The sequence below is a fragment of the Barbus barbus genome, assembly GCF_936440315.1.
Source record: "Barbus barbus genome assembly, chromosome: 19".
Classification (NCBI taxonomy): domain Eukaryota; kingdom Metazoa; phylum Chordata; class Actinopteri; order Cypriniformes; family Cyprinidae; genus Barbus; species Barbus barbus.
In genome coordinates, this window is record NC_136747.1 from 25,413,572 (window position 1) to 25,437,209 (window position 23,638).

The 23,638-nt window shown below is 37.1% G+C and overlaps 2 protein-coding genes and 1 pseudogene across 3 annotated transcripts; 2 read left to right on the forward strand and 1 right to left on the reverse strand.

The window, feature by feature from the left end:
* The first annotated feature begins 390 nt into the window (after positions 1–390).
* Positions 391–10,962, forward strand: LOC306885364 (WAS/WASL-interacting protein family member 2-like). The gene is made up of 8 exons (XM_079441823.1): positions 391–489; positions 1,671–1,803; positions 1,948–2,080; positions 2,168–2,278; positions 3,604–4,269; positions 5,257–5,460; positions 7,923–8,024; positions 8,284–10,962. Exons 2-8 carry the CDS (start codon positions 1,738–1,740, stop codon positions 8,322–8,324), a joined length of 1,323 nt encoding a protein of 440 aa, XP_079297949.1. The 5' UTR covers positions 391–489; positions 1,671–1,737; the 3' UTR covers positions 8,325–10,962.
* Positions 10,963–13,454: 2,492 nt separating this feature from the next.
* On the forward strand, positions 13,455–15,455 carry LOC306885828 (4-galactosyl-N-acetylglucosaminide 3-alpha-L-fucosyltransferase 9-like; annotated as a pseudogene). The gene is made up of 2 exons: positions 13,455–14,391; positions 15,363–15,455. The product of its transcript is annotated as a 4-galactosyl-N-acetylglucosaminide 3-alpha-L-fucosyltransferase 9-like (transcript).
* Positions 15,456–16,653: 1,198 nt separating this feature from the next.
* On the reverse strand, positions 16,654–23,373 carry LOC306885365 (uncharacterized protein). Its single transcript, XM_079441824.1, has 7 exons — positions 23,251–23,373; positions 19,855–20,172; positions 19,429–19,761; positions 18,088–18,448; positions 17,884–17,972; positions 17,667–17,716; positions 16,654–17,513 (listed from the first exon to the last, which is right to left on the reverse strand). The coding sequence occupies exons 1-7, from the start codon at positions 23,294–23,296 to the stop codon at positions 17,421–17,423; spliced, it is 1,290 nt and encodes a 429-aa protein (XP_079297950.1). The 5' UTR covers positions 23,297–23,373; the 3' UTR covers positions 16,654–17,420.
* Between the last annotated feature and the right edge of the window lie 265 nt (positions 23,374–23,638).

Sequence of the window (23,638 nt, forward strand, 5' to 3'; positions counted from 1 at the left end):
AGAAATAGAAACAGTATACTGTTAATAGAAACAGTAACAGAATAATCCAAAGCACTCCGTTTTTTTCTTATTTGCGTGCAAATATTTAATAAAGCTAGCTGTTTTTAAAAAATATTATTATTATTATTATTATTAAAGAAGAATGATCGAACGTTACAAAAATATTAACAATTAAATCCAGATGCACAACAGTAGAACAGTGTTAAAGAGTAGAAAAATAAATAAATAAACAAACAAATAAAAAATAAAATAAAAAAATAAAAAAGCACATTACTTTTTCCTTAGGACATATTCAGAGATTACAGTGAGGGAGCTATACCAGAAAAAAACATCTCCATGAATCTAAAGCTGTTTTTAAAATCAATAATAGACAATTTCTCGTCAAGCCGTACAGTGACGTAATTTCCGGTTTGAACGGGGCGATTGACGCGCGAGATCATGTATGCGAGGAACCCGGTTTGCGAAAACATCGGACATTGCTGGAAAAAAGTAGGCACAAACATTGTATTACTGCATTATCTAAACACCTTATGCCAGGTTTGACCGACGGGACTTTTTCTTCACGCACCGTCGGCCAGTACGGCAGGAAACGTCTTGACGTGATGGACGCACCTGCTAAACTAAGCTAAGGCTAAAGCTAATTCACAATCAAATAAAACACGAGACATGCATTTCAATGTCATTTGACTAGAGATGTTTAAGGATTTTGTAGTCAACGAAATGAGTATGCAGGTTAAATGACCGTATCCTGCAGGCCGTGTTGTTTATATACTATATATAATCTAGTTTCATCTGAATGATCATAGATCCTACACTAAATTATAGTACAGTAAACTGCTAACTTTATTCTAGCCATCATGGGCATCAGAAATGCGGACGTCCCATATACATTTATATATTTTACAGTAATAATAATTGTAGTTAATATGGTTTCCATTCTGTTTTTCTAAAACAACAAAATGGTATCGAAAGAAATACTGATAAGACTCCGCTAAGATAAAAGTCATGAGCTGTCAGATGTTATCTGATTTCTAGTCTGTGGTTGTCAACTTGTTAAGAGGTTTATGATTAAATGCTGAGGAATATGGATCAGTGTATGACTGTTTGTAATGATAAACATCTGGGTCGTCTATTTGGACCATAAACTTGGATAATATACAGTATGTGCATCAATTTCCAGCAGTTATGAATCGTGAAGTACTTACGAATCACTGATTTCTGAATGTAAGATTTAGGAAATTGGATATATATTCTGTGGAAATTAGTTCTTTAATCAGCAAGGATGCATTAAATTGATTAAAAGTGATAGCAAAGGCATTTATAATGTTACAAAAGATTGCTGTTTCAAATAAATGCTTTTCTTTTGAACTTTCTTTGAATCACGAAAAGAAAAAATGATCAGTTTCCACAAAAATATGAAGCAGCACAACTGTTTTCAACATTTATAATATTAATAAACGTTTGTTGAGCAGAACGTCACATGAATAAATTATATTTTTAAAATACAAAATAAATACAGCTATTTTAAACTGTAATAATATTTTAGAATATTACTGTTCGTACTGCATTTTTCATGGGGAAAATTGGCCTAGTTCTTCTGAGTTAACCCTATATATTCACACATAAAGTTATAAATCAGTTTGATTGACAATTATTTGCTGTTTCTATAGGTAACTGTCTTCATGAAGTTTTAATTGTCACATACTCTCAGCTGTAAACACCGGACAGAGATCCAAGATGCCCATTCCTCCCCCTCCCCCTCCACCCCCAGGTGGACCCCCTCCTCCCCCCACCCTTAGCCAGGTAAGTACTCTCTAGTTGGCTGGTAAATTTATTGGGAACTGCAAAACCTTACCTCAAAAATATTCACAGCATGCTCTATGCAAACTTCATCTGCTTCAGTGAAAACTTGACCTGAACAAAAAGAAATGCTCGGTTTTTCCACAGGCAAACACAACTCCTCCCAAGCTGAGCCGAGATGAAGCGAAGGGCAGAGGGGCTTTGCTCTCTGATATCTGCAAAGGGACCAAGCTGAAGAAAGCTGGCGTTGTCAATGACAGGAGTGCACCTATAATTGAGAGTAAGTGGAAGACACCTGAGAATAGCATGAATTTGATAGGTCAGCAAACGTGGTACATCACTGAATTCTATTCCGTGATTTTTTCAGAGCCGAAAGGAAGTGGCGGAGGCGTGTCCAGCGGTGGAGGGCCTTCTGCGCCGGTCCAGCCAGTGGGAGGGTTGTTTCAGGGTGGCGTCCCAAAATTACGACCTGTAGGAGGTGTGACGATTGTTAAAAATGTTTGGTTTTGGTCTATTTAAAGGAAAAGTTCATCCTAAAGTTGAATTGTTTTAACACCCTGCTGTTGGTGCTCAAATGAGAATTTGAAAAATATTCACATCATTTACAGCTTAAACCAGTGATAAGACAAGCTACACTCTTGAAAATAAAGGTTCCAAATAGGTGATTTTGCAGCAGTGCCATAGAAGAACAAGTTTTGGTTCCCCAAAGAATCTTTCTGTGAACAGTTCTTAGAAGAACCATTTTTTTCTTAGTGAGGAACCTTTTTTTAAAAATTGAAAGATCATTTTTAGAATCTTTCATCAGGCGCAAACGCCTGGCCCGAAGTTTACTACCAGTCTGTGTTTGTTTATCAGTCTGGCTAGTAGCGCCGACTACAAATGCAGTTAAAGTTAAGGTAAAGAGTAGACTGAAGTTGGGCTCAGGTTGTTGTGCTGTGGGATGTTTCCCGTACATTGATTTATTTGTGGCGGCCTGCCACAGTATCAAAACTGACCGCAACAAATAGATTTTCCAAAAGAATGAATGAATGAGGCATTTATATAGCGCTTTTTTTTGTGTATTGTTGTACACCCAAAGCGCTTTACAATCACGTGGGGGGGGTCTCTCCTCAACCACCTCCAGTGTGCAGCATCCACCTGGATGATGCGACGGCAGCCACAGGACAACGGTGCCGGAGCGCTCACCACACACCAGCTACAGGTGGAGAGGAGAGAGAGTCATAGAGCCAATCAAGTGGATGGCTTTGACTTCGTTGAATAAACATGAGCACTGCATGTTTCAAAATCAAAATGCGGCACATGTGTTTTTATATCACTGTATCACTGAAGGAAACCATCTGTCTTCAGAAAATTATCTGTCATTTTCATTTAATCTTGGATGTAATGCCTGATAAAGCAGCATTAGTGTGCTCAGTGCTGCTTTTTGTACAGCCATTACCAGGTAAAACTTAAAAAAAATTTCTTTCTATTTCGTGCATGTGCAGTAATGTTTATGTTGTTGCCGTTGAAGCAGTCTATAAAGAACCTTTTGTGGAATGGAAAGATACCATGGATGTTAAAGGTTCTTCATGAAACCATAGATGCCAAAAAAGAACCTTTACTTTTAAGAATGTGTAGATTTTCTACTTTGTTTTTTGTTTTTAAATATGTGCTCATTCATTCCGCAGTGATCAGTACCTAAAAATATGACTGATATTTGATTATTGTGCCAGTGTTTCTCATATATGCAAAGGGAGTTTCCTCAAACTAAACTCACACCTTGTAATTATGGTTGATTCTTCCACTGAACCGGTTGTGTTGCAGATGGTTGTGCGGGCAGATCTGCGTTGCACCATCCTGGCACTCGTTCTGCTGCACCTCGCCCACCCGGCAGCCACGATGACCCCGACAGTCCCTCTCAGCAGGCCTCTCCTCCAGAGTCTGGTCGTTCCCAGAGACCGTCCCTGCCTGATCTCTCCCGTTCCCCCGGTGGAGGCAGCAGCCCGTCTACAGGCATGAAGCACAGCTCTTCTGCCCCACCTCCGCCACCCCCCATGTCTCGGCGTGGAAACGCTCCTCCTGCTCCACCGCAGAAAGCCACGGCGCCCTTGTACAATCGCGAAAAGCCACTTCCGCCGACTCCAGGGCAGCGAGGACCCTCTCCTGCGCCGGTACGTGAAAACGCACCACCTCCACCAGTGAAACCTCCTCCGTCACCTGCAAGCAACCGCTCGTCTTCATCCTCCTCTTCCTCCCTGGCCCCACCGCCGCCCCCTTACCGTCAGCAGTCTGGGGTTTCCAATGGCCCCTCCAGTCCTGTGAATGAGGCAGCCCCCGAACTGCCCCAGAGACACAACTCACTCAGCAAGAAGCCTTCAGCAGGTGGACACACACCAACACGCGGACATGCACCACCTCCACCACCGTCACCCACCCTACAGGCTGCCAGACCCCCTCCTCCAGTGCGAGAGCCCCCGGGACGAGGAGCAGGTGAGTTCTATTGTCTGTGACATTTATCTAATTTGCTAAAATAAATTTTTTTTTTTTTTAAACACACTACTGTTTAAAATGTGGATGTGTAAGATTTTTTGTTTTTTAAAAAGTGTCTTCTGCTCACCAAGCCTGCATTTATCTGATCAAATCTACAATAAAAACTGTAATATTGTGAAATATTATTACAATTTTAAATGAACTGTTTCCTACTATAATATGACAAAATATAATTTATTCCTGTGATGCAAAGCCAAATTTTCAGCATCATTACTCCAGTCTTCAGTGTCACATGATCCTTCAGAAATCATTCTAGTAGGCTGATTTGAAGATGTATCAATGTTGAAAACCGTTTTTCTGCTTAAAAAATATTATTTGTGAAAACCTTGATACAATTATTTTTCAGGATTCTTTGATAAATAGAAAGTTCAAAAGAACAGCTTTTATAAAATATAAATATTTTCCAGCTTTATAAATGCATTTACTGTCACTTTTGATCAATTCAATGCATCTTTGCTGAGTAAAAGTATTAATTTTGTTCAAAAAACAAAAAAGACAACTTACTGACCCCAAACTTTTAAACCATACTTTGTTTCTAGGTTACTTTTTTTTAAAGAACAGTTCACACACAATTTTGTGTCATTTACTGTTTAATTCCTGTTTAGCACACAAGGAATTTTGAAGCTGCTCTTTTTTTTATACATCTGTCATTGTAACCACATCTCTCAATTTCCTTAAAGAACACCACAAAAGCACTTTAGATGTAGTCTATGTGATTCAACTGCTTTATTCTGAGTCGTGATCATTTTTGTTTGAGGAACAGATTGAAATTTAAGCCTTTATTCACATAACTTCGCCATAACATGAAAAAAGTTGCATGATGAAATATAATTGGTGCATGAGAAATATAATTTTTAATGATTTGTCTATTGATGTTTGTCTTTGTTATTTGCTGGTTGTTTCAACATGACTTCTTTCTTGTACTAGCTCCTCCAGTTCCTGGGCAGCCGTCACGAAATGGCCGGGATGCTCCTCCGCCGCCTCCACCTCCTTACCGGACTCATGGCACTACCTCAGATGTCCCGAGCCGAGGCAAGCCCCCTCCTCCACCCTCCCGCACACCAGCCGGACCCCCGCCCCCTCCCCCGCCCATCCGCAATGGACACACTTCCATTTCCCGTTCCTTTGTAGGTGAGTCCTTCAAGCTCACTCTCACCCTGCACCTGTCCTTGCATCCTCATTTCATCATCCTCCGTTCATATAGAGAGGGTGATGTTTTCTCCAAATTTAAATTTTGGCGCTGCGCTCATCTCATAGGGCAAGAGATGGTTCTGTCATGTGAATCACAATGGCCCGTCTTTATTCTTGGGCCCTGGTATTGTGCAAAATAGGTCAGCACCTGGTAAACCTATTATAAACCTAAAAATATTCAGATTCATTTTCATATAAAAACAAGTTACTCATTTAATGAGTTCACAGGCATCCACAGTCGCAGCTGTAACTGAGTCATCATATATTCAGTTTATGATGATGCTAACAAGATAATAGCATCAAATAATTAGACTTAATGGCTTTTTAGACAATCCAGTGGCATTATTAGGCATGTGCTCACTCTTAAGAGCATCGATAATGTAATTATGTTGTTTGTCAAGCCCCTTTGAAACTTTAATACAGTCTCTGTATTGGCGTTGTTGCCAAATATTGACATTTTGTAAATTTTTATAATAAAGGCAAATCCTTTCAAGGTAACAAAATATAAAAAAGAATGGTGGATATTTAGGCCAAAGTGGGTGAAGTTAAAAATCTTTGTCAGTATTTTATATTTGTTATTAAAAAATAAGAACAAAGATACACATTACAAATACACATAATATACAAACAAAACAAACAGTGCTTTATTTTCAGGTACAATAAGCATATTTAGCAGGAGCATTCAAGAAATTGAATGAACAAATATAGATTGATTCATATTAAAGCAACTGTATTTTTTTTTTTTTCAGTAAATAGTGAGTTATTTTTTTTTCTCTTTGGGTTTTGTTGTTTTAACATTAAAGAATAAAAATTCTGTCATCTGTCTGTCGATAAATGACAGATCAAATCTGGTTTCACCACATGCATCACTCATTGTCTCCTTGCTGTTCTGAAAGGTTGAACCCTTTCCAACAATGACTATGATTTTGAGATTCATCTTTCCACACTCAGGACAACTGAGGGACTCGTATGCAACTATTACAGAAGGTTCAAACACTCACTGATGCTCCAAAAGGAAAAGCCATGCATTAAGAGCCGGGGCGTGAAAACCTTTGAAGGTGTGAAACAGAATGAAGATGCGTATATTTTTCATAGTTGTCCTCAGTGAAAAGATGGATCTCAAAATCATACAGTCATTGTTGGAAAGGGTTCAAATACACAAAAATGCTGGAAAACCAAAGAATTTGTGGGACCTGAAGGATTTTTCTGAAGACCAGCAGGCAGTTTAACTGTTCAGGACAAACAAGGGACTCATGAACAACTATCACTAAACAAACAAGCACAGCTTTGGATCATTCAAGTAACAACACAGTATTAAGAATGAAGTGTATGTAAACTTTTGAACGGGGTCATTTTTATAAATTCAACTTTTTTCTTGTGGACTATATGTAAACATCTTTTCTGTGAAATCTTATTCAGGTCAGTACTAAATAAACAATAACATGCATTTTGTATGATCCCTCTTATTTTGGTAAAATAATTAACATTTTGCAGATTCTGAAAGGTGTATGTAAAGTTTTGACTTCTAAGTTTTAATTCCTTTGTTTACGAATGCGTACGAATTGGTCGCGAGATAGCGTTGGAAAATGCATTCATGATCCGTGTGTGTGTAGGGGAGAGCGGCGCACAACTCAACACGTTTTTTAGCAAAGCATAAGAAACGAAGCAAATCTGAAACAGTTTGAAGATTAAAATAATTGTGAAATAGGTAAAAAATAATAAACATGTCTCATTTTAAATAAATACTAAAAACCAAGATGACAAATTTACTTTAGTCAGAAATGTACTTTTGTAATGGCTAAATAAATGTTCAGCAATATCCTCAAAAGATTTTTGAACTTTGGCACATTTTTTCTCTATATAGAGATGATATGGCAAGGAAATAAAACGAAATTTCGTAAATGCTATTATGTGGAAATGTTTCAAACAGATGATAGAAATGAATGAACATAGCCTACATGAAACAGGTTTCGTAACATTTGAATTCTCCTGTGTGCAATCTCATGCAGAATACAGCGCATTAAAGTGAGCGAGTTTCTTATCATTAATAATGCGGACGGATCAAGCCTTTTTAATAATGACATCGCTCTGAGACCCTCACTGTTATTACAACTAGTTCGCGCCCGCACTTCAAAACACGCAACGCACGTTTTAAATCGCGGACTTAATTGCGATTCAAAAATCACACGAAGAATATTGCAATTCGGAATAAATGTAGGCTATATCGTGCAGCCCTAAACTGAACTGTGTGTGTCATTGAAACACAAATTTAGCTGCAACCAAGTGACTTTGTGTGACCCACCTTGTCTCACTCTGCGGCCCACAGTTTGAAAACCCCTGGTATACAGGATCATTTTCTGTTAAAAAATGCTATACAATTTTTTATTTGTCTCTTCCAACAGATGATTTTGAGTCCAAGTATTCTTTTCATCCTCTGGATGACTTCCCTCCTCCAGAAGAGTATAGACACTTCACTAAGATATACCCAAGCAAAGCTAACAGAGGTAAGTCTCAAGAAATGAACGGGTCAGTCTAGCAGTTTGGTTCAGAACCACATAAGCTTCAACAAATACATGTAATGCATCTCACAGTGAGCACAAAGCCTCTTTTGATCACTCGTATGCTTTCATGAGCTTGCTTTTCGGCTTGAGTAGATTTATCGCACAACTCTGCTGAATGCTTTTGTCTGATGATTTGGTACTGGTATGATATCAACAATGATTTTTGCTCTCGAACTCATACGTGTCTCTGTTTGTTTGGCAGCAATGAGAGGAGCCCCTCCTTTGCCGCCTGTTGGGAGGTAAACACTGTGACCGGTCGCTCGGGCTGCATCGGCGACGAGTGTTCTTCACACAGACCCATATGCTTATAAACGGACAATCTCACATGCACATCTAAAGACACAAAGCCTGCACCTTATTAACAGCCATTTCCCCATCGGATAACATTCCTCTACATTCAAGCAAGCTCCATCATATCACTTTTGTCCGGTGCAGAAGGTCGGCTTCGCTCAGAAAAGAGCGAGATGAAGGAAAGTATTGCATTCCATCATCAATAAAGGCCAACTTTATTTTATTATTGTTCCTTGTACCTAGGTAGCATTGCACATTTGGTTGGATGTGCATTGAGAGCTAGAAGTGGCCATCAGAGCCTGTATGTAGGTAAAGCGTAGCTCTTGAGACGGGAAGTGGAGAGCATGTCCCTGGAAAATGTCTTAACTACTGTCAGGCAACATGTTCAATGTTTTGTTGTTGGTTTTTCCTCTCAGTCGCTACCCCGTGTTAGTCACTGTGAATAATCACTCGGAGCAGAAGGCGTCTGAGAGTGAGCTGAACTGTAAAAACTGTTAGCTTTAGATGTTTTTCTCTTTTGTCCTGGTCGTGCCCCTTTTAGGGAATAGCCATTATCTTTAAGTTCTCTCAGGGGGTTTGTTGGACTTCATTATCCTCCGGTAAGTTTGTGAACAAAAGTGCCAACAGATGCTCTGCCATTAATAAATCAGCATGGCTCCTTCAGTTGTAACACATCCTCCTTTGGGAAACCGGTAGGTCGATTGCCTTTTATCGTTTGTTCTAAAGCTGGACCATGGAATTTTTTTTCAAGTTTCGCCCTGCAATACTCCTCTCACTTTGTGCCGCATTGTGAATCCTGGCTTTGCTGTCATTTTCCCGTTACAGGACGGCACGGCTAAGCTGCTTGCGGTTATGTTTGTGATCTGGTTGAAAGCAGGCCTTGTCCACATGCTGCCTACAGACTGGTTTTGTAGGGCAGCGTTGTGTCAAAGAAAGCCTTTAATGGTGCATTTTAACAGTGTATGAACTTGATCTAGGTTTTTCATCACTTTGTAAAAATCAAGTTCTGTGCATGCTGCTTGTTTGGGACAGACCTCCAATATAAACGTTGAGTAAATTTGCATGTAAAGCCGCAAAATTGCTTCATTTTCTTCTGTTTTTTTAACAATGCATCTGCTCTTTGGATGACAGGACCGTAACCAAGGGTTCTGGAACGGTTGTCTTATACTATATAGTATTGCTGCAGAAATGTGGTACCTAGTCATTTCATTACCAGTCATGTTCATCAGCCTGGCCATGCAGGCTGGCACTGATAACCACATCCCAGTTTATCCACAGCTTGTTCAGTGTCATATTGTTAGATCTTCCTGTTTGTACGTTCATGTTTATTCTCCAGAGAATAGACTGCATTTCAGATCTGCAGAAGAGCTAACTTTTTCATAAATGGAGTGTAGATTAGATGGACAGTTGTGAACTTTTTCCCCCTCTCTGTTGTTCTGCCTTACATTTACTGATTAACGTGTCGGTACGGGATTTGTAAAAAAAAAAGAAACCGTGTATTTACAAGTACATAGAGAGATATGGTAGTGATAGTTATTAATCTATTTTTAAGTTGTAAAAAGCTTGTAATATAGTAAATAATTTCAGGCAAACATAGGATTCAAATGAAGTCTCGGACTAATCGTTACTTGATGGAATGTCCTCACGCATAAATATGGCTGAGGACGTTTTCTTAGACTAATACTTGTCTTTAATCGCCTACTGTCTGCCAGCAGGTGTCAGTGAACACGTCTTTAGAGGAGCATAACTTACTCACATTGAGAGAGAGGACTGTCATTGTCACCATTCCATGCTTAACTAAAGCCTGTCCACACCTGTTGAAATAAAGCTGAGGAAAAAATATGGCTTGAGAATGCATGTGTCATTTGTCAGGAGCAGACTCTGATGTAATAGAAGTGTTGCCAGTCTTACTGAATAAAACAAAACTAGATAAATGATCCAGGTTATCTCAACCCTGGTTGCACCTCCAACAGATTCATCATCTGCTGTCAACCTGTATGTTTGGGTGAGAGAAATGTAAAGTTTGGCAAATTACTGAACGTCCCTGCTGGAAAAAAATGATGATTTTAATGGTTATAAGGGGAGTTGTATTGGTTTAAATGGAAACTAATGGTCCCCGTTGGTTGTTGCCTAATGGAATATGGCCCAAAACATATTTCTTGTAATAATTTTAAAAGTTAACGGCTCAGTCATTCTTGAAGTGGGACAAAACAAGATTGCAAGATTGAAAAAATAAAACCTTGTACTCAAATGAAACTACATTTATGTATCTTATATGCACTAAGCTACTGAGCTGTGCTTTGATACAACCTCCCAGCTTTTCTCTTTTTTTTTAACAAAATGTGTTTTTTAACTTGTACTGTGTAATATTTAATGTATATTTAGTAATATTTAGTGTTTTTTAATGTAGTACTGTGACACATCCTCATGTTAGCAGACGGATTACACTTTCACATGTGACCAAAAATTCCTCAACAAATATAAAATATAATGAAATATTCAACTGACGGTGGTGACAAAAACCTGAATGTGTAGTCATTTTAACTATCAAATACATTGAATCAATTACTGTATTAAAACAATACACAATTAGTGAGTATGTTATTGTTTTAAAAGCTTTTATTCAAGAGTCACATTTAAGTATTTTGATATATCATTGGCGAACAAAATCTTATGCTGTTGACAAATTTGGCATTTCTTTAACAAAACAAATAGAGTTCATATAGTAGCCATTTAGTTTTTCTCTGTTGATGCTAGATGCTAATGGAACCTGCGGCCGGAGAATAAAATTATCTAAATATTTCAAATAATTTCCTCAGAAATTGGAAGATAGTGTTGACATATCATGGTTGTGACCAGGAAATATTAACATTAGGATTTAAAATATTCTAAAACTATAAACCTGACCAGAGCCTGACAGTGATGTACTCTGCAGAGGAGGACTGTGGCAAGGGGGTCCTTTAGAGTGACAGCTGCCCCTGATTTTATTACATTTTAATGGATGTCTGAGTGACGGTGTTGACAAAAAGTGGGGACACAACTTTGAAACCTTATGAAACATGCATGTGTCGCTGAAAAACTTGCTTTGATATAAGATATTATGTTACTTTTGATAAAACAAGCTCTTTTTCATCAATAAGAAACATTTTTGTCCATGTTATAGCATATGAAGGATTGAACCCTTCTCTGTGGACAGTTTTAGATGTAGTGAGAAGGCAATAAGTGACGCTCATTTTCAGCGGAAGTGACGTCACCAGGTTCACCTGATGCGCGTGCACCTTCAAACAGGTAAGGGTACCAATCTTTTCCTTTTTAATGAGATCATTATTTTAATTATTTCAGTGTTTCTACGTTGCACGGCTTGTGCTAAAATGGACGAGCATGCATTGTGTAACAGCTGCTAACGTTAGCCTAGCGTTGACATTAGCCTAAGCTATCTTCTTTTATATATAGACCTGCTGCCGTTTGAAATAAATAAATAAAACTGTTTTAAATCATGTTGTGACATGGGTCTTCAGCTTTTAGACGTGGCTGATGACTGCATTACAAATCAACCCAGTATCGCGTTATGACCATGCTAAAACTCCACACATTTACCATAATTTTACCATAGTAACTGTTTCTCTACCGTGTCATGTGTTAATTTTATAATTATAAAAGTCAAACATTTTGAGCAAGATATATATAATAGAAGATAGCTTAGGCTAATGTCTACATTACTAAGATAAGAAGGCTATTATAACTTAGAAAATAAGAGCAAACAATTTAAGATCAAATACTTTTAAATGTAGGTTTGTCAAAAAGAAAGAATAATCTTTTATCTGGTTTAGTTGTTTAAAAATAAATAAAATTCCTTTCGTAAAAACATCGCATCAAACTTAATTGGTAAGCTGATACTCGTTTCATCGTGCATTCATCACATATTTATCAGACTTATAAGAGTATCATGATCCTTCGTAGAAGTACTAAAAGTAAATCTTATAAAAACATGAGAATCGATTAATGACTTTGTTAGAACACAACGGATATGAAACTACATCTAGTATCCTTTTATTCAGGCTTTAAAGCAGTTTTATGCCTTAAAATCATACTTGATTTTGGAAAAAGTTTGAAAACTAGCTCTGAACTGCTGACCTTCCTGAATGCTGTGTGTGTGTGTGTGTATGTCTGTGTGTGTATGTCTGTGTCTGTGTGTGCCTGTGTGCGTATGCCTGTGTGTGTATATGTCTGTGTGTGTGTCTGTGCGTGTGCCTGTGTTTGTGTGTGTGTGTCTGTGTGTGTATATGTGTGTGTGTGTGTGTGTGTGTGTGTGTGTGTGTGTGTCTGTGTGTGTATGTCTGTGTGTGTGTGTGTGTGTGCGTGTGTGTGTGTGGATCTGTTTGGAGTTGGCATTTCAATTTTTAAAAATATTTGTTAACCTGATTTATTTTGCAATAGCATGTTTTGGCCCCATATTTACTACGAATGAATTGAATTTTTAAAAAATAATAAAATAAATAAATGAAATGGATCTATTAGACTTGTGAACCCCTAAAACTTAAAAGTATTACCACTGTTAATAAGCAGTCTTAACAACAAAAGCATATGTTTAATACATATTGTATATAGGTTTTAACGGTGTAGGTATTTTCTACCGCCAGACGTCTTTTTCTTTGTTCTGTTGTTCTGTGTTTTTTTTAAGCTCAATTAAATATTCTCAGCAGAGCCATTGATCCACAGTAGATGCTCCTCACATGTGCTGCTTAATTCAAGCGTGTATGACACAGGTATTACAAGGTGCTCATCCCCCGATGACTCGGAGATTCACGCTTGACCAATTTCCACATCCGAAACTCGTTATGAGATCAAAGGTCACATATGGAAATTATTAATATTATCATGAGGTCTCAAAGGTCAAAGCCATTAATAAAACTTGGCAAATGCCGCCGGCTATCACTACTCTGGTTTTGTGGTCCAGGGTCCCATTTTAAGCCAAACTGTTTCCCTGCATTAGTGATGGACAAAACAATCCCCACAACTGTTTCAAAAACCACTCGGAGCATTACAATCGCCATGTTTTTGATGGTATGTTTTACAATCTACATGGGCTACAACTCAACCAAAAGCTGGTTCAGCAAATCCACTGCTGCTCATGTCCAGATAAATAACATAAGCACAGAAACTTGCCTCAGTGTTCTTAAGATGCAGAACTACAAGTGCACTGTGAACATCACCTTGGACAAACATCTGATAGAAACATCTAAAGAGAAAGAACCAGACACCGTTCTGTTGATCTGGATGTGGCCTTTTGGCGTCAGATTTGGATTTGGACCCTGCAGTTCGGCTTTCGATATCCATGGCTGTCGTTTAACGGATGACAGAGGTCTGTTTAACCAAACACATGGGGTAATGTTTCATCATAGAGATATTATCCAACATTCCTCAACTCCCACGACCAGCTTTCCAGAAGTGGGTATGGTGGAATATGGAGTCTCCAAGTAATTCACATCTACTTCCCTTGCTAAATGATCAATTTAATCTGACTTCCAGCTACCGCTGGGATTCAGATATTCCAGTACCTTACGGTAGGATCACAGACACCACAGAGGAAGAGAGAAATTATACTATCCCAAAGAAGAACAAAATAGTTTGTTGGGTAGTAAGTAACTTCAGCCCACACTTTAAGCGTTCATAATACTATGCTGAGTTAGTGAAATTCATTGTGTCAGTTTATGGCAGGCACTTCAGCAAGTCAATTAATGATGAAGAGTATTCAAATTTACTGTCCAGTTGAAAATTCTACCTGTCTTTTGGGAATTCCATTCATAGAGACTATGTGACTGAGAAGCTGTTCAATGCTCTAGCGCTTGGTACCATTCCTGTCGTTCTTGGCCCGCCCAGAGAAAACTATGAGCTGTTCATACCAAGTAAAGCCTTCATCCATGTGGATGACTTTCCATCCCCAAAAGAACTGGCCGAACATCTGAAACTCCTGGACCAAAACGAGGATCTGTATAAGCAATACTTCATCTGGAGAGTGGTAGGTCATGAGTAATAAGGTTTTCACCTTCTTTGTTGAAAATGGGCATTAACCAACAACCACAGCCAGGGCAGTATAGGAGCTGTGGGCCACCTAAACATGTTTTTTTTATTTTGGTAAATTAACTGTTTTAGTGTCATCAACAGAGCAAATTCATCATGATAACTTGTAATTACATGTTTACAGTTCCAATGTAAGCGCATTATTGTCAACTTTTATTTTCTGCAGACTGAAGGATAAGCTGAAATTATTATTATTATTATTTTGTGGTAATTGACATCATACCACAGGTGATGAACTATACACATCAATAAAGAGTCAATTGATTTGTAAGTTCACCTGTCAATCATCCACACTGTAAAAAGTGATAAGTTGACTTAACTTCAAAATGTTTTAGGAAACCCTGTGCCTTAAAATTAAGTAAATGATACTTAAAAAAAAAACCTGTTCTGAGCAATATGGATGTGAATGGTAGGTTTTAATTCCCCATACCGGTATAGAAACATTACAAAATCAAAAACTTTACATGATTTCTTCACATCTTATTCTATGACATAAAGTACATCAGTAATACCCCTTGTGATTTTTAAAAACGTTTTGTCTTCAAAAGGCTGTTGCAAACAGAGTGGTTAAATGGGACTACAAAGGTTGATAGGGCCATTCAGATAAACTCACTAGTCCACTTTTATAGCCTCGTTTGTATTCACACTCTTGCAATCTATTCCAACTCAACCTTCCAGGGGATGTTTTTTTTTAAAACAGACTGGCGTTGAAGTCGTGATTGTGGTGTGGTTCCTTCATAGCCTACATTCAGTTTTTTTTTATTAAGGCCTTTAAAAGTCATAAAAGTTGCATTCTTTTATGAATATTATCAATATGGACAAAACATGTAAGAATCATAAACCTGGTGTTACGTCCAAAGACGTATATATTTTTGTAATTGCTTCATGGTACTGTGTTTTCTTCTGTAGTTGTGTATGTTTCCTGCTCTGCTCTGGCTTCTCCCACTCTCGACTCTGGCAGGTAGCCGGATTGCCCCCCAGCCGCACCTACTTACCACCTAGGAGGGAAGCAGCATAGAAGCAGAGCACAACTCTCAACAGATGAGAATCCTTCTCCAGAGCATGGTCTGTGTCCTGCCCAGTTTAAGCTGTGGTGCATTCTTTGGGGATCTGTATGGTTGTTAATATTCCTTGGCCCTTTGGCTTATTGTTGTAATGGTGTAGTTGCTTATTGAATGCTCTAGTCCTGCTAAACTTAAGCTAAAAATTCCATTATTTGGTTGTGACGAGTACCTTTTTTCCCTTGTTTCACCTTTAAGCTGTTAATCCTTTTATCGTTCTATTTCAATGATCATTTTGGGAACTGTAGGAAGGTGGGAGCCATTTTATTTCACAACCCACTTTTTCTCCTGTTTTGTGGCTAGACAGGGAGTGAGCGTACATTCTGTTGTTAATTTTCTTTTCTTTGAGAGACTTAGTAAGAATTTAACTTGAATTAGACTAAACCTTTTGTTTATTTTGGCATTGCTCCCTTCTCAAGTCTTTAGTTCCTTCCCCAAATTGTACTTTTTGTTTCAAAGAAACCCGGTTATGCTTTGCTAGCCTCTAATGAACCTGCTAAAACAGATATCTTGTTGTTGTGGGGCTGTGGCAGGGCCCAGACAAATGGTCTTCAAACACTTAATTTGTTACGTTCTGGTAAAACAACCCCTAGACACTCGTAGGACGTAACAGTATAATCCAAAAGCCAGTGGAAACATCTTATATGGTTCCATCCACAAAAACCCTGTATGTATGCCATCTTCTGGGATGGCCTACAAAAATACATCTTCAATGCAGCACTCTATTTAGATGAGCATTTGTTAAACTTGTCTCTTTTTTTAGAGGAAATGCAGTTAACCACAGGAATGTCAAGTAATTCAGGTTCTGATCATGCTGGTTTATGACTAACCTACATAAACCAGGAACTTTAGGCCTGCATAACTTTGATGAAGTGATACTTTTTTTTCTTCTGCTGACTGGCATCGGTTGCGTCAATGATTCAGTCACTCATTTGTACATCGTTTGTTTCTGAATGAATCCATAGAACGAATAATTAATCTCACTGATAAAGACAATCACTACTGGCGTAATGATGTAGCGCAGCCGGAGGAAATAGTGGAGGCGTCTAGTGTGCATCACAGAGAAAAGAGACAAGTCACTTTTGGTCACAAGATTGTGGATTCGCAGAGGAGGTAGAATTTTTTTTTTTTTATTATTTAATATGACTTCATTACTGAACTTGTAATTTTTAATAAAGTAAAAATATCTCCAACAACACTTTTTTTTAAGTGAAAAGCTAGACATGATATTGAGAACGAATAAATTAATGTTTCAGACTAGCTAAATATAAACAAGTTATGTGGATTTACAAAGGGCTGGTTACTCAAAACAAATTTAATTTGTGTTCTATTTACTTTAATGTATACACATTTTCTGTCTAGGGGAGTGACCAGACCTCATTTTTATAACCAAATTAATCATTCAAATTACACCTTAAATAGGTTTTGTATAAATCTGTTTGCATTATAATAAATTATATAAAAATATATAATTATAAACAAACACTTTTCAGTCAAAACATTTAAGAATTTGTTAGGTTTCAGAAAGAAAGAAAAAATTCAGACACTTCTACATTCAGGAATTCTGTTGAGCTCTTGAATTGTCGTCGTTTTGGACATCATTATTATCTTGCAGATTCTTAAGTGTGCTGACAGCTTTGATAGGAAGTTGAGATGAAAGACTTTCTATAAAGACCACAGGAAAGGCTGTAGGTCTGTTATACAAATAGAGAGCACCATCTTCATGCTTCTGGAGAGTCACTTCCCTGCAGAGTTTAGTTCCAGGCTGTCATTTTCAAGTAAACCCAAATACATTGATTAGTTGATTCAGGTGCAATTAAACCGTGTTGAAAGTAAACTCTACAGGAGCGTGGCTCTTGACACACAGACATGATGACGCCTCTATTCCATCTTTGTGTTCAACAGGTTACGTTATTAGGACAGTGTTTGCGTCTGTGCTGAACTGCACAACTGAAGCATTTGTCCATTCATTGCCCAGCAGAACAACGCTGTCACTTTCCTATCAAAAAAATAAATAAAAATCATTAAAATAAAATCTACAAAGTTTGTTTCTGTTTCTACTGTCTAAATGAGTAATTAAAAAAAAATATATATATTTTTTACTTCTCAAAACATTTGCATTTTGTTATATATTTCTGACAGATTTACTTACACGGAGGTCTGTTGTTATTTCTGTTGCTTCCTCTCTTGTGATTGCTTTTGCTGAAATGGTCAGAAAACAAAATGTGTATATTTTATTCATTTAAAAAATATAGACAAGAGAGAAAACATTATAGTAAATACTGACATGTGAATGCTTATTGACCAATTAAGTGTATAATAACCAGCCTCATATAATAAAAATATTATAATAATAATATAGGTCTTACTATGCCATGACCACAATTTCCAGGAAATCACAGGTAACATTAATATAAGCAGTGCACCACAAACTAGTGCAATCACCCAAATAAGGTCTCTGAAATAAATAAGGAAATGGTTAGACTTATGAAGTTGAAATATGTTATCAGTTAGTAGATCCAAACAGATGTTAAATCGTATTTATGTTTTACAGAAGTATATTTTGAACGTACCTGCTTTCATAAGTGGTTTTGGGTTCAAATGTCAGATCTTTAGATGACAGAGTAACTGTAGAGTTACTACCAACACGTGGAGTTGTTGATCTGCTGGTTAGTGTTGTCCTAACAGTACTACTGCTGTGAGATGGGTCATTGTTTGAGTTCTCCGTTGTGATTGGATAGGATGAGGACTGTGTCGTTGAATGAAACTGCTTTGGTGATGCTGTGGATGTCCGGTCAGTTTTTTCTGTCTGAACTGAAGTACTTTCAGGTAATTTTGATTTAGTGGGTAAAAGTGTTGCTACTGAATTATGGTTGTGTACATCAAAAGAGTTAGATGAAGTGAAAGATTGTGTTGTTGTAACCGTGAAAGGTCCTGTAAATAATAATAATAAAAGCAGTCAGATATGACATATTTGACACATTGCTGCTTGTTTTACTAAACTACATTTTATATCAGAGCAAGCAGGAATGTGTTGTTTTGCTTTAACCAGAAACTCATTATTTCATTGGCATGTGATACTATTATCTTTAAAGGGGAAGTGTGTAATTTCTTGAATGTTATAATACTAAGCACTCAGGACATAAGAGCAGGCCCCAAAAAAATATTTCTCCTTGCTTGATGTGCTGAGAGAAGACATTGGTTGATTCCCGCCAAAAGTCAAAAACTTTTCTTTCAAAACATTGCTTTGGTTACATAGCAACACTGGCTCAACCAATGGCATGAGTTTGGGGTGGGGCTATCTGTTTAGCCGACCAATGACTGACAAGGGAGTTTTCGAGAAACCTGTTTGAAATGTGATTTAGAAATTTTTTGCAATTCTGTTGAAGTGCAGTCGCAGAAATGACACATCAGTGAAATTCTGTGGGCAAAATGTCCACTGTCCATTGCCAATAGTGTAAACTCGCAACAAAATGAGTAAGTAGCCTACATAATCAAATGAATAAATATTTGATAAACCATTTTTACATAAGCCTATTTCAAATGCATACTCAAAATCTTTGTCATGGAATATGCATTTTGTTTACATAGACTTCACAGTTTGAACATCATTGGACGTTATTTTTAAGATCTAAGGTAAATTACCCTGTAAATTTAATTATGGCTATTACAGTATGGAAGCCTGTTTCCACCACTAAATAATAAAAAAAGATTGTTTAAAAAAAATTTTTGCAATCCTGAGAAAAAGTAAGAATTGCGAGCGAGAACTCATAATTGAAAGAAAAATTGTGAGGTATAAATTCCCAAATGTTTTAGAATTTTTTAAATTATAATTAAGAGGTGTCGCGTCTGGTAAGGATGTGGTATTAATCTGATGTTTATGTTAATTAATTTGAGATGTGATCATTACTTACTTGTGTTGGCATCTGTAATGAGTTGTCTCGATTCAACATTGATATGAACAGGAACCTGCACTTCCCCAGCCATACACCAATACCACCCTGCGTCGGTCTTCTTCAGTCCTGTCAGTGTCACTGTATAAATGCCATCATTTGTATCATTTATCTGTAGAGCTGCACCAAGAGATGGCTCTATATCCTGAGCCGTTTGACAGGAGTGCAGATCTCCACTTCTGCACCATTTTCTCTCAGTATCTTTAAATTTGTCACTGTAGAGACACTGTACAGTAACATTGCTGCCCTCTTCACCTGACACCATGTTGCTGGCCGCTGACAGATCTGGAGTACCTGAGAATAACAACAAACTCAATTAGTGAGTTAACTGATAAACTATCATATGTCTTGTAGTAGTAGTAAAGTAGCTATATCAAAATCATTTACCCTCAGTGACGGTAAGTTCTAGAGATGTTCTGACAAAGGAACCTCGTATTTTGACTGCACACCAGTAGCGGTTCGAATCACTGCTACGCAGGTTTGTCATCGTCATGGTTGTTACCAGTTCATCTGGGCTGTTGTAAAAGCTGATACCTGTTCGCGTCTCTTGGTTAGTAGGTTGCAATTTCAAGCGGGTAAACCAGTACTTGCCTTTGTACCAGAAATTTGGCATGTCTTTGTGCAGCCGATGGTAGTGACAGGGAATGGTGACAGATCCTCCTGTTTGAGCTGTTATCTTGCTTACTGTCCATAGAGAGTTGGTTCCTGTGAGTCACAAAATTAAAATTCTTCGGAAATCTCACCCAGACTTTTTCACAGAATAAAATATCAGCAATATGAAATGATGAGTAAATAATGATTTTTGGGTGAACTGTTCAATGACATTATATAGCCTACAGCCAGGTCACCAAATCTGACAAGGCGGTATTGGAGGTTACCAAACTCATATGCACTCTCTACTTCACACACAATGGCTTTAATGTTACCCAAATTAATTCTGGTGATATCTAAACTGATTTTATATCCCAAAAAGGATTTCGGTCTGATGTGAACAACTGCACACATACAGCGGGGGTCACCAAATCTGGCAAGGCCACAACAGACACTATCGAAATCTGCTACTGTCTTCTTTTTCACAATGTAATAGTGTGGTCAAAAATATCGATATTTCGATAAATATCGATACTGAAATGTCTGAACGGTACCAATATTAATTTTCCGAAGTATGCATACACCGATACTAGCCGAGCTGTCACTTTCACTTCTCTCCAAAGGCGCGTGGACAAGCACCACACGTTACCGCACTCGTCTCCTTCGCTCTGGTTAAATATAGCAAAAGTGAAGTGAATAGAAAGATGACTGCTCTGGTTGTTAAAGAACACAGCAGGAGCGCTATCTGTAGGGATCTATGATCTCCGCGATGCAGAGAACGCCACGGAATCCAGTCATAAACACGGACTTTACAGTTTAACACGGAATGTCACGGAATTTGTCAAAGTTTGGATGAATTAATCAAAAGTAGGTAATTACACTTACATCAAATCGCGATATGGACTAGTATCTGTAAATATTAAGCTGCAAAAGTCGATTTAAATATGAATCCTGCATGTTCTGCGCGTCTCTGTGTGAATGTGCTGCACGTGCGGTTGTGTTTACTAATGTGGCGCTCGCGGTGATTTCAGCGTCTGCCGTCTCAATGAGGACATAAATACATCAACAATATCTCCAGAACTGGTCTAAAAGGCACTTTACGAGCAATTTACCATTTAATTTGAGTAAAACTAGCTCATATCATACACACACAGAACTTTAAAAGTATTCACGGCAACCCGTCAAAATAAAAGTTCGGTTTAACAGCCTATTAAAGACTGTGTGCCAGATATAGGCTATATTACTATTATTTAGTAGAATGTACATAATACTGCTACTTACTACTGCTGTTAATTTAAAAAAAAAGAAATAATCACAAAATATTTTAATTTTAATAGTAAATCCCCTTCATTTGCCAAAAATGTAAATGTTTAATTTTCATTAATTCAAATATAAATTGTTTTATGCCTTCATCTGATATCCAGTCAAATTTAAATACACAACACAGAATTTCTGAGGGGGAAAACACATTTCATAAGGCAACTGTAAGAATAAATAAAACTTGTTTGTATGCATTCAAATAATAGACATGCTAAAACACAGAATTTGGTAACAAAACATAAGGTGAGAAAAAAATAAAACATTTCATACGGCCCTAAACGTGTCATTTTTGTTACACTTTTAATAAATTAAATGTTAAATTGTATAATTTTCATGATTTTAATGAATTAGACATGCTTTTAGATTAATAGCATTTAATTCAGAAAAATAGCATTTAATCCAGAAAAATTAAAATGGAAAAAATTGAATGTAGAAAAAAATAAAACGGATTTCATAGGGCCCTATATCTGGAAATATTTTGGTTATGAAGCAAATGAGAATATCAACAAATAGAACTTTGGATTTTAATTAGTACATGTATTAGTAAACGTTAGTTTCAATTAACATTTAACTAAGATTAATAAACAAATCAACAAATGCAGTTTTTTTTGTTCATGTAAAATATACCGCATGTTCTCGACTTGTTACATTTATCTTTAAATTAAAAAAATTACATTTTTTTCCATGGTATCGAATATCGATATTTTTCAAGGTATCGTATCGAAGTTAGAAATTCCAGTATCGTGACAACACTACAATGTAATATTACCTAAATACACTCAGATGATACCTAAACTTATTTATTTTATATCCTAGAAAGTATAGGCCTGTTTCTCTGATGAGAACAGCTGCAAATACACAACAGGATCACCAAATCCTACAAGGCAGCATTATGTTACCGTTTGTTACACCAATTTCTTTCACACACAAATTCTACAGCGACCTCTAGATCACTGATTTTGACACAACACATGTATTTTTATGGGCTGTTCTTTAAAAGCACCTATCCGGCCAATAGGTTGGACTGTCGGTCGACTGATTTCGGCAAACTTTCATTGATTCAAAGTGCTGATGAGGTAATAAACTGCTCGGCGAAACCGAGAACTTGAGTCTAACTGCTAAACGGCTAAATTTAAACAACCCAGCGGCCATGTGTTTTTTCTTCTGCTTATATTAATGAGAAGAATCCTGCTTTGTATTCGATATGCGCAGTGTTTTTATTAGTCTGCTTTCAAAAGAACAATTGCAGAATGCAGTAGGCCTATAAGAAAATACACAAATATAGCCTAGGCTACTATGCCATGGACTATCACTTACAGGAGAATTCACAAGTCAGTGTTTCATAAGTGCACACAGAAAAAGAGAAGCTGTTTGGTGAGGGCGTATTTAAAATTCTGTTGTAATGTCAGACGAGTATGATTATGAAAAAAATCACATTGACGTCAGTGAATTGATGAATGTTGAAATGTGTGTTTTTTTTTTACTACTAAAGAAGAAATATCTAGGCTACCACCAAATCCTTTTGTTAAAGATGTTTTCTTTGTGTATACTATATTGCACATTGTCATTTATGATGTTATTCTAACTATTCATCCATGCTTTTGCAGCCTTTTTTTTTTAAAGTTCAATGTTCATTAAACCGAACGTTCACCATGATATAATTTACTCTAGACAATTTATACATTGATAAAAAGCATTAAATACATTGACGCTGCTCATACCTTCAGTTAGCCTATTGTAATGTTATTATAGCATGTATTTTCAAAAACATATATGTTTGACAAAGCAGTAGCCTATAATATGAAAGAACCCTTCATGAACCAACACAGGTTTAGTACACCAAATTCAATTATTTTCTCTTAAAGGACTTACCTAGGACTCCTGAAAGCAGCACTATGGTTCTTAGCAGAAATGCCATGCGTCTAATCAAATAAGTGATTATTACTGAGGATCAAAAATGCTAAATCTTCTTCACATGTATCTCCGATTTAGAATAATTTGCATCCCAAACCAGGCTTCCTTTTATTTACCACTGTGGATTTCAACATTTCCTGCACAGTCTTCTATATCCTTCTTTCCTGGCATCCTTCCCCTTTAGAACTTAGAAGTTTGGCCTCAGATTGTTCTGAACATTTACCTCAATAATAAGCTTTTAAAAAAACAAACAATGTCATTTAATCATAAAAATAATTTTCATGTTAAATTTGGTAGAAAATAAATATGCTTCCTTTCTAAAACCCAGCAATATTTCACGTATAAA

Excerpts from the sequence above, each read along its gene's own strand:
- LOC306885364 (XM_079441823.1), top strand. The coding sequence starts at position 1,738 with ATGCCCATTCCTCCCCCTCCCCCTCCACCCCCAGGTGGACCCCCTCCT. Across the intron at positions 1,804-1,947 it reads CTCCCCCCACCCTTAGCCAG|GCAAACACAACTCCTCCCAA; the intron begins GTAAGTACTCTC and ends GTTTTTCCACAG. Across the intron at positions 8,025-8,283 it reads CCCAAGCAAAGCTAACAGAG|CAATGAGAGGAGCCCCTCCT; the intron begins GTAAGTCTCAAG and ends TTTGTTTGGCAG.
- LOC306885365 (XM_079441824.1), bottom strand. The coding sequence starts at position 23,296 with ATGGCATTTCTGCTAAGAACCATAGTGCTGCTTTCAGGAGTCCTAG. Across the intron at positions 19,762-19,854 it reads AGAACTTACCGTCACTGAGG|GTACTCCAGATCTGTCAGCG; the intron begins GTAAATGATTTT and ends TGTTATTCTCAG. Across the intron at positions 17,717-17,883 it reads GAAATTGTGGTCATGGCATA|CAAAAGCAATCACAAGAGAG; the intron begins GTAAGACCTATA and ends TGACCATTTCAG.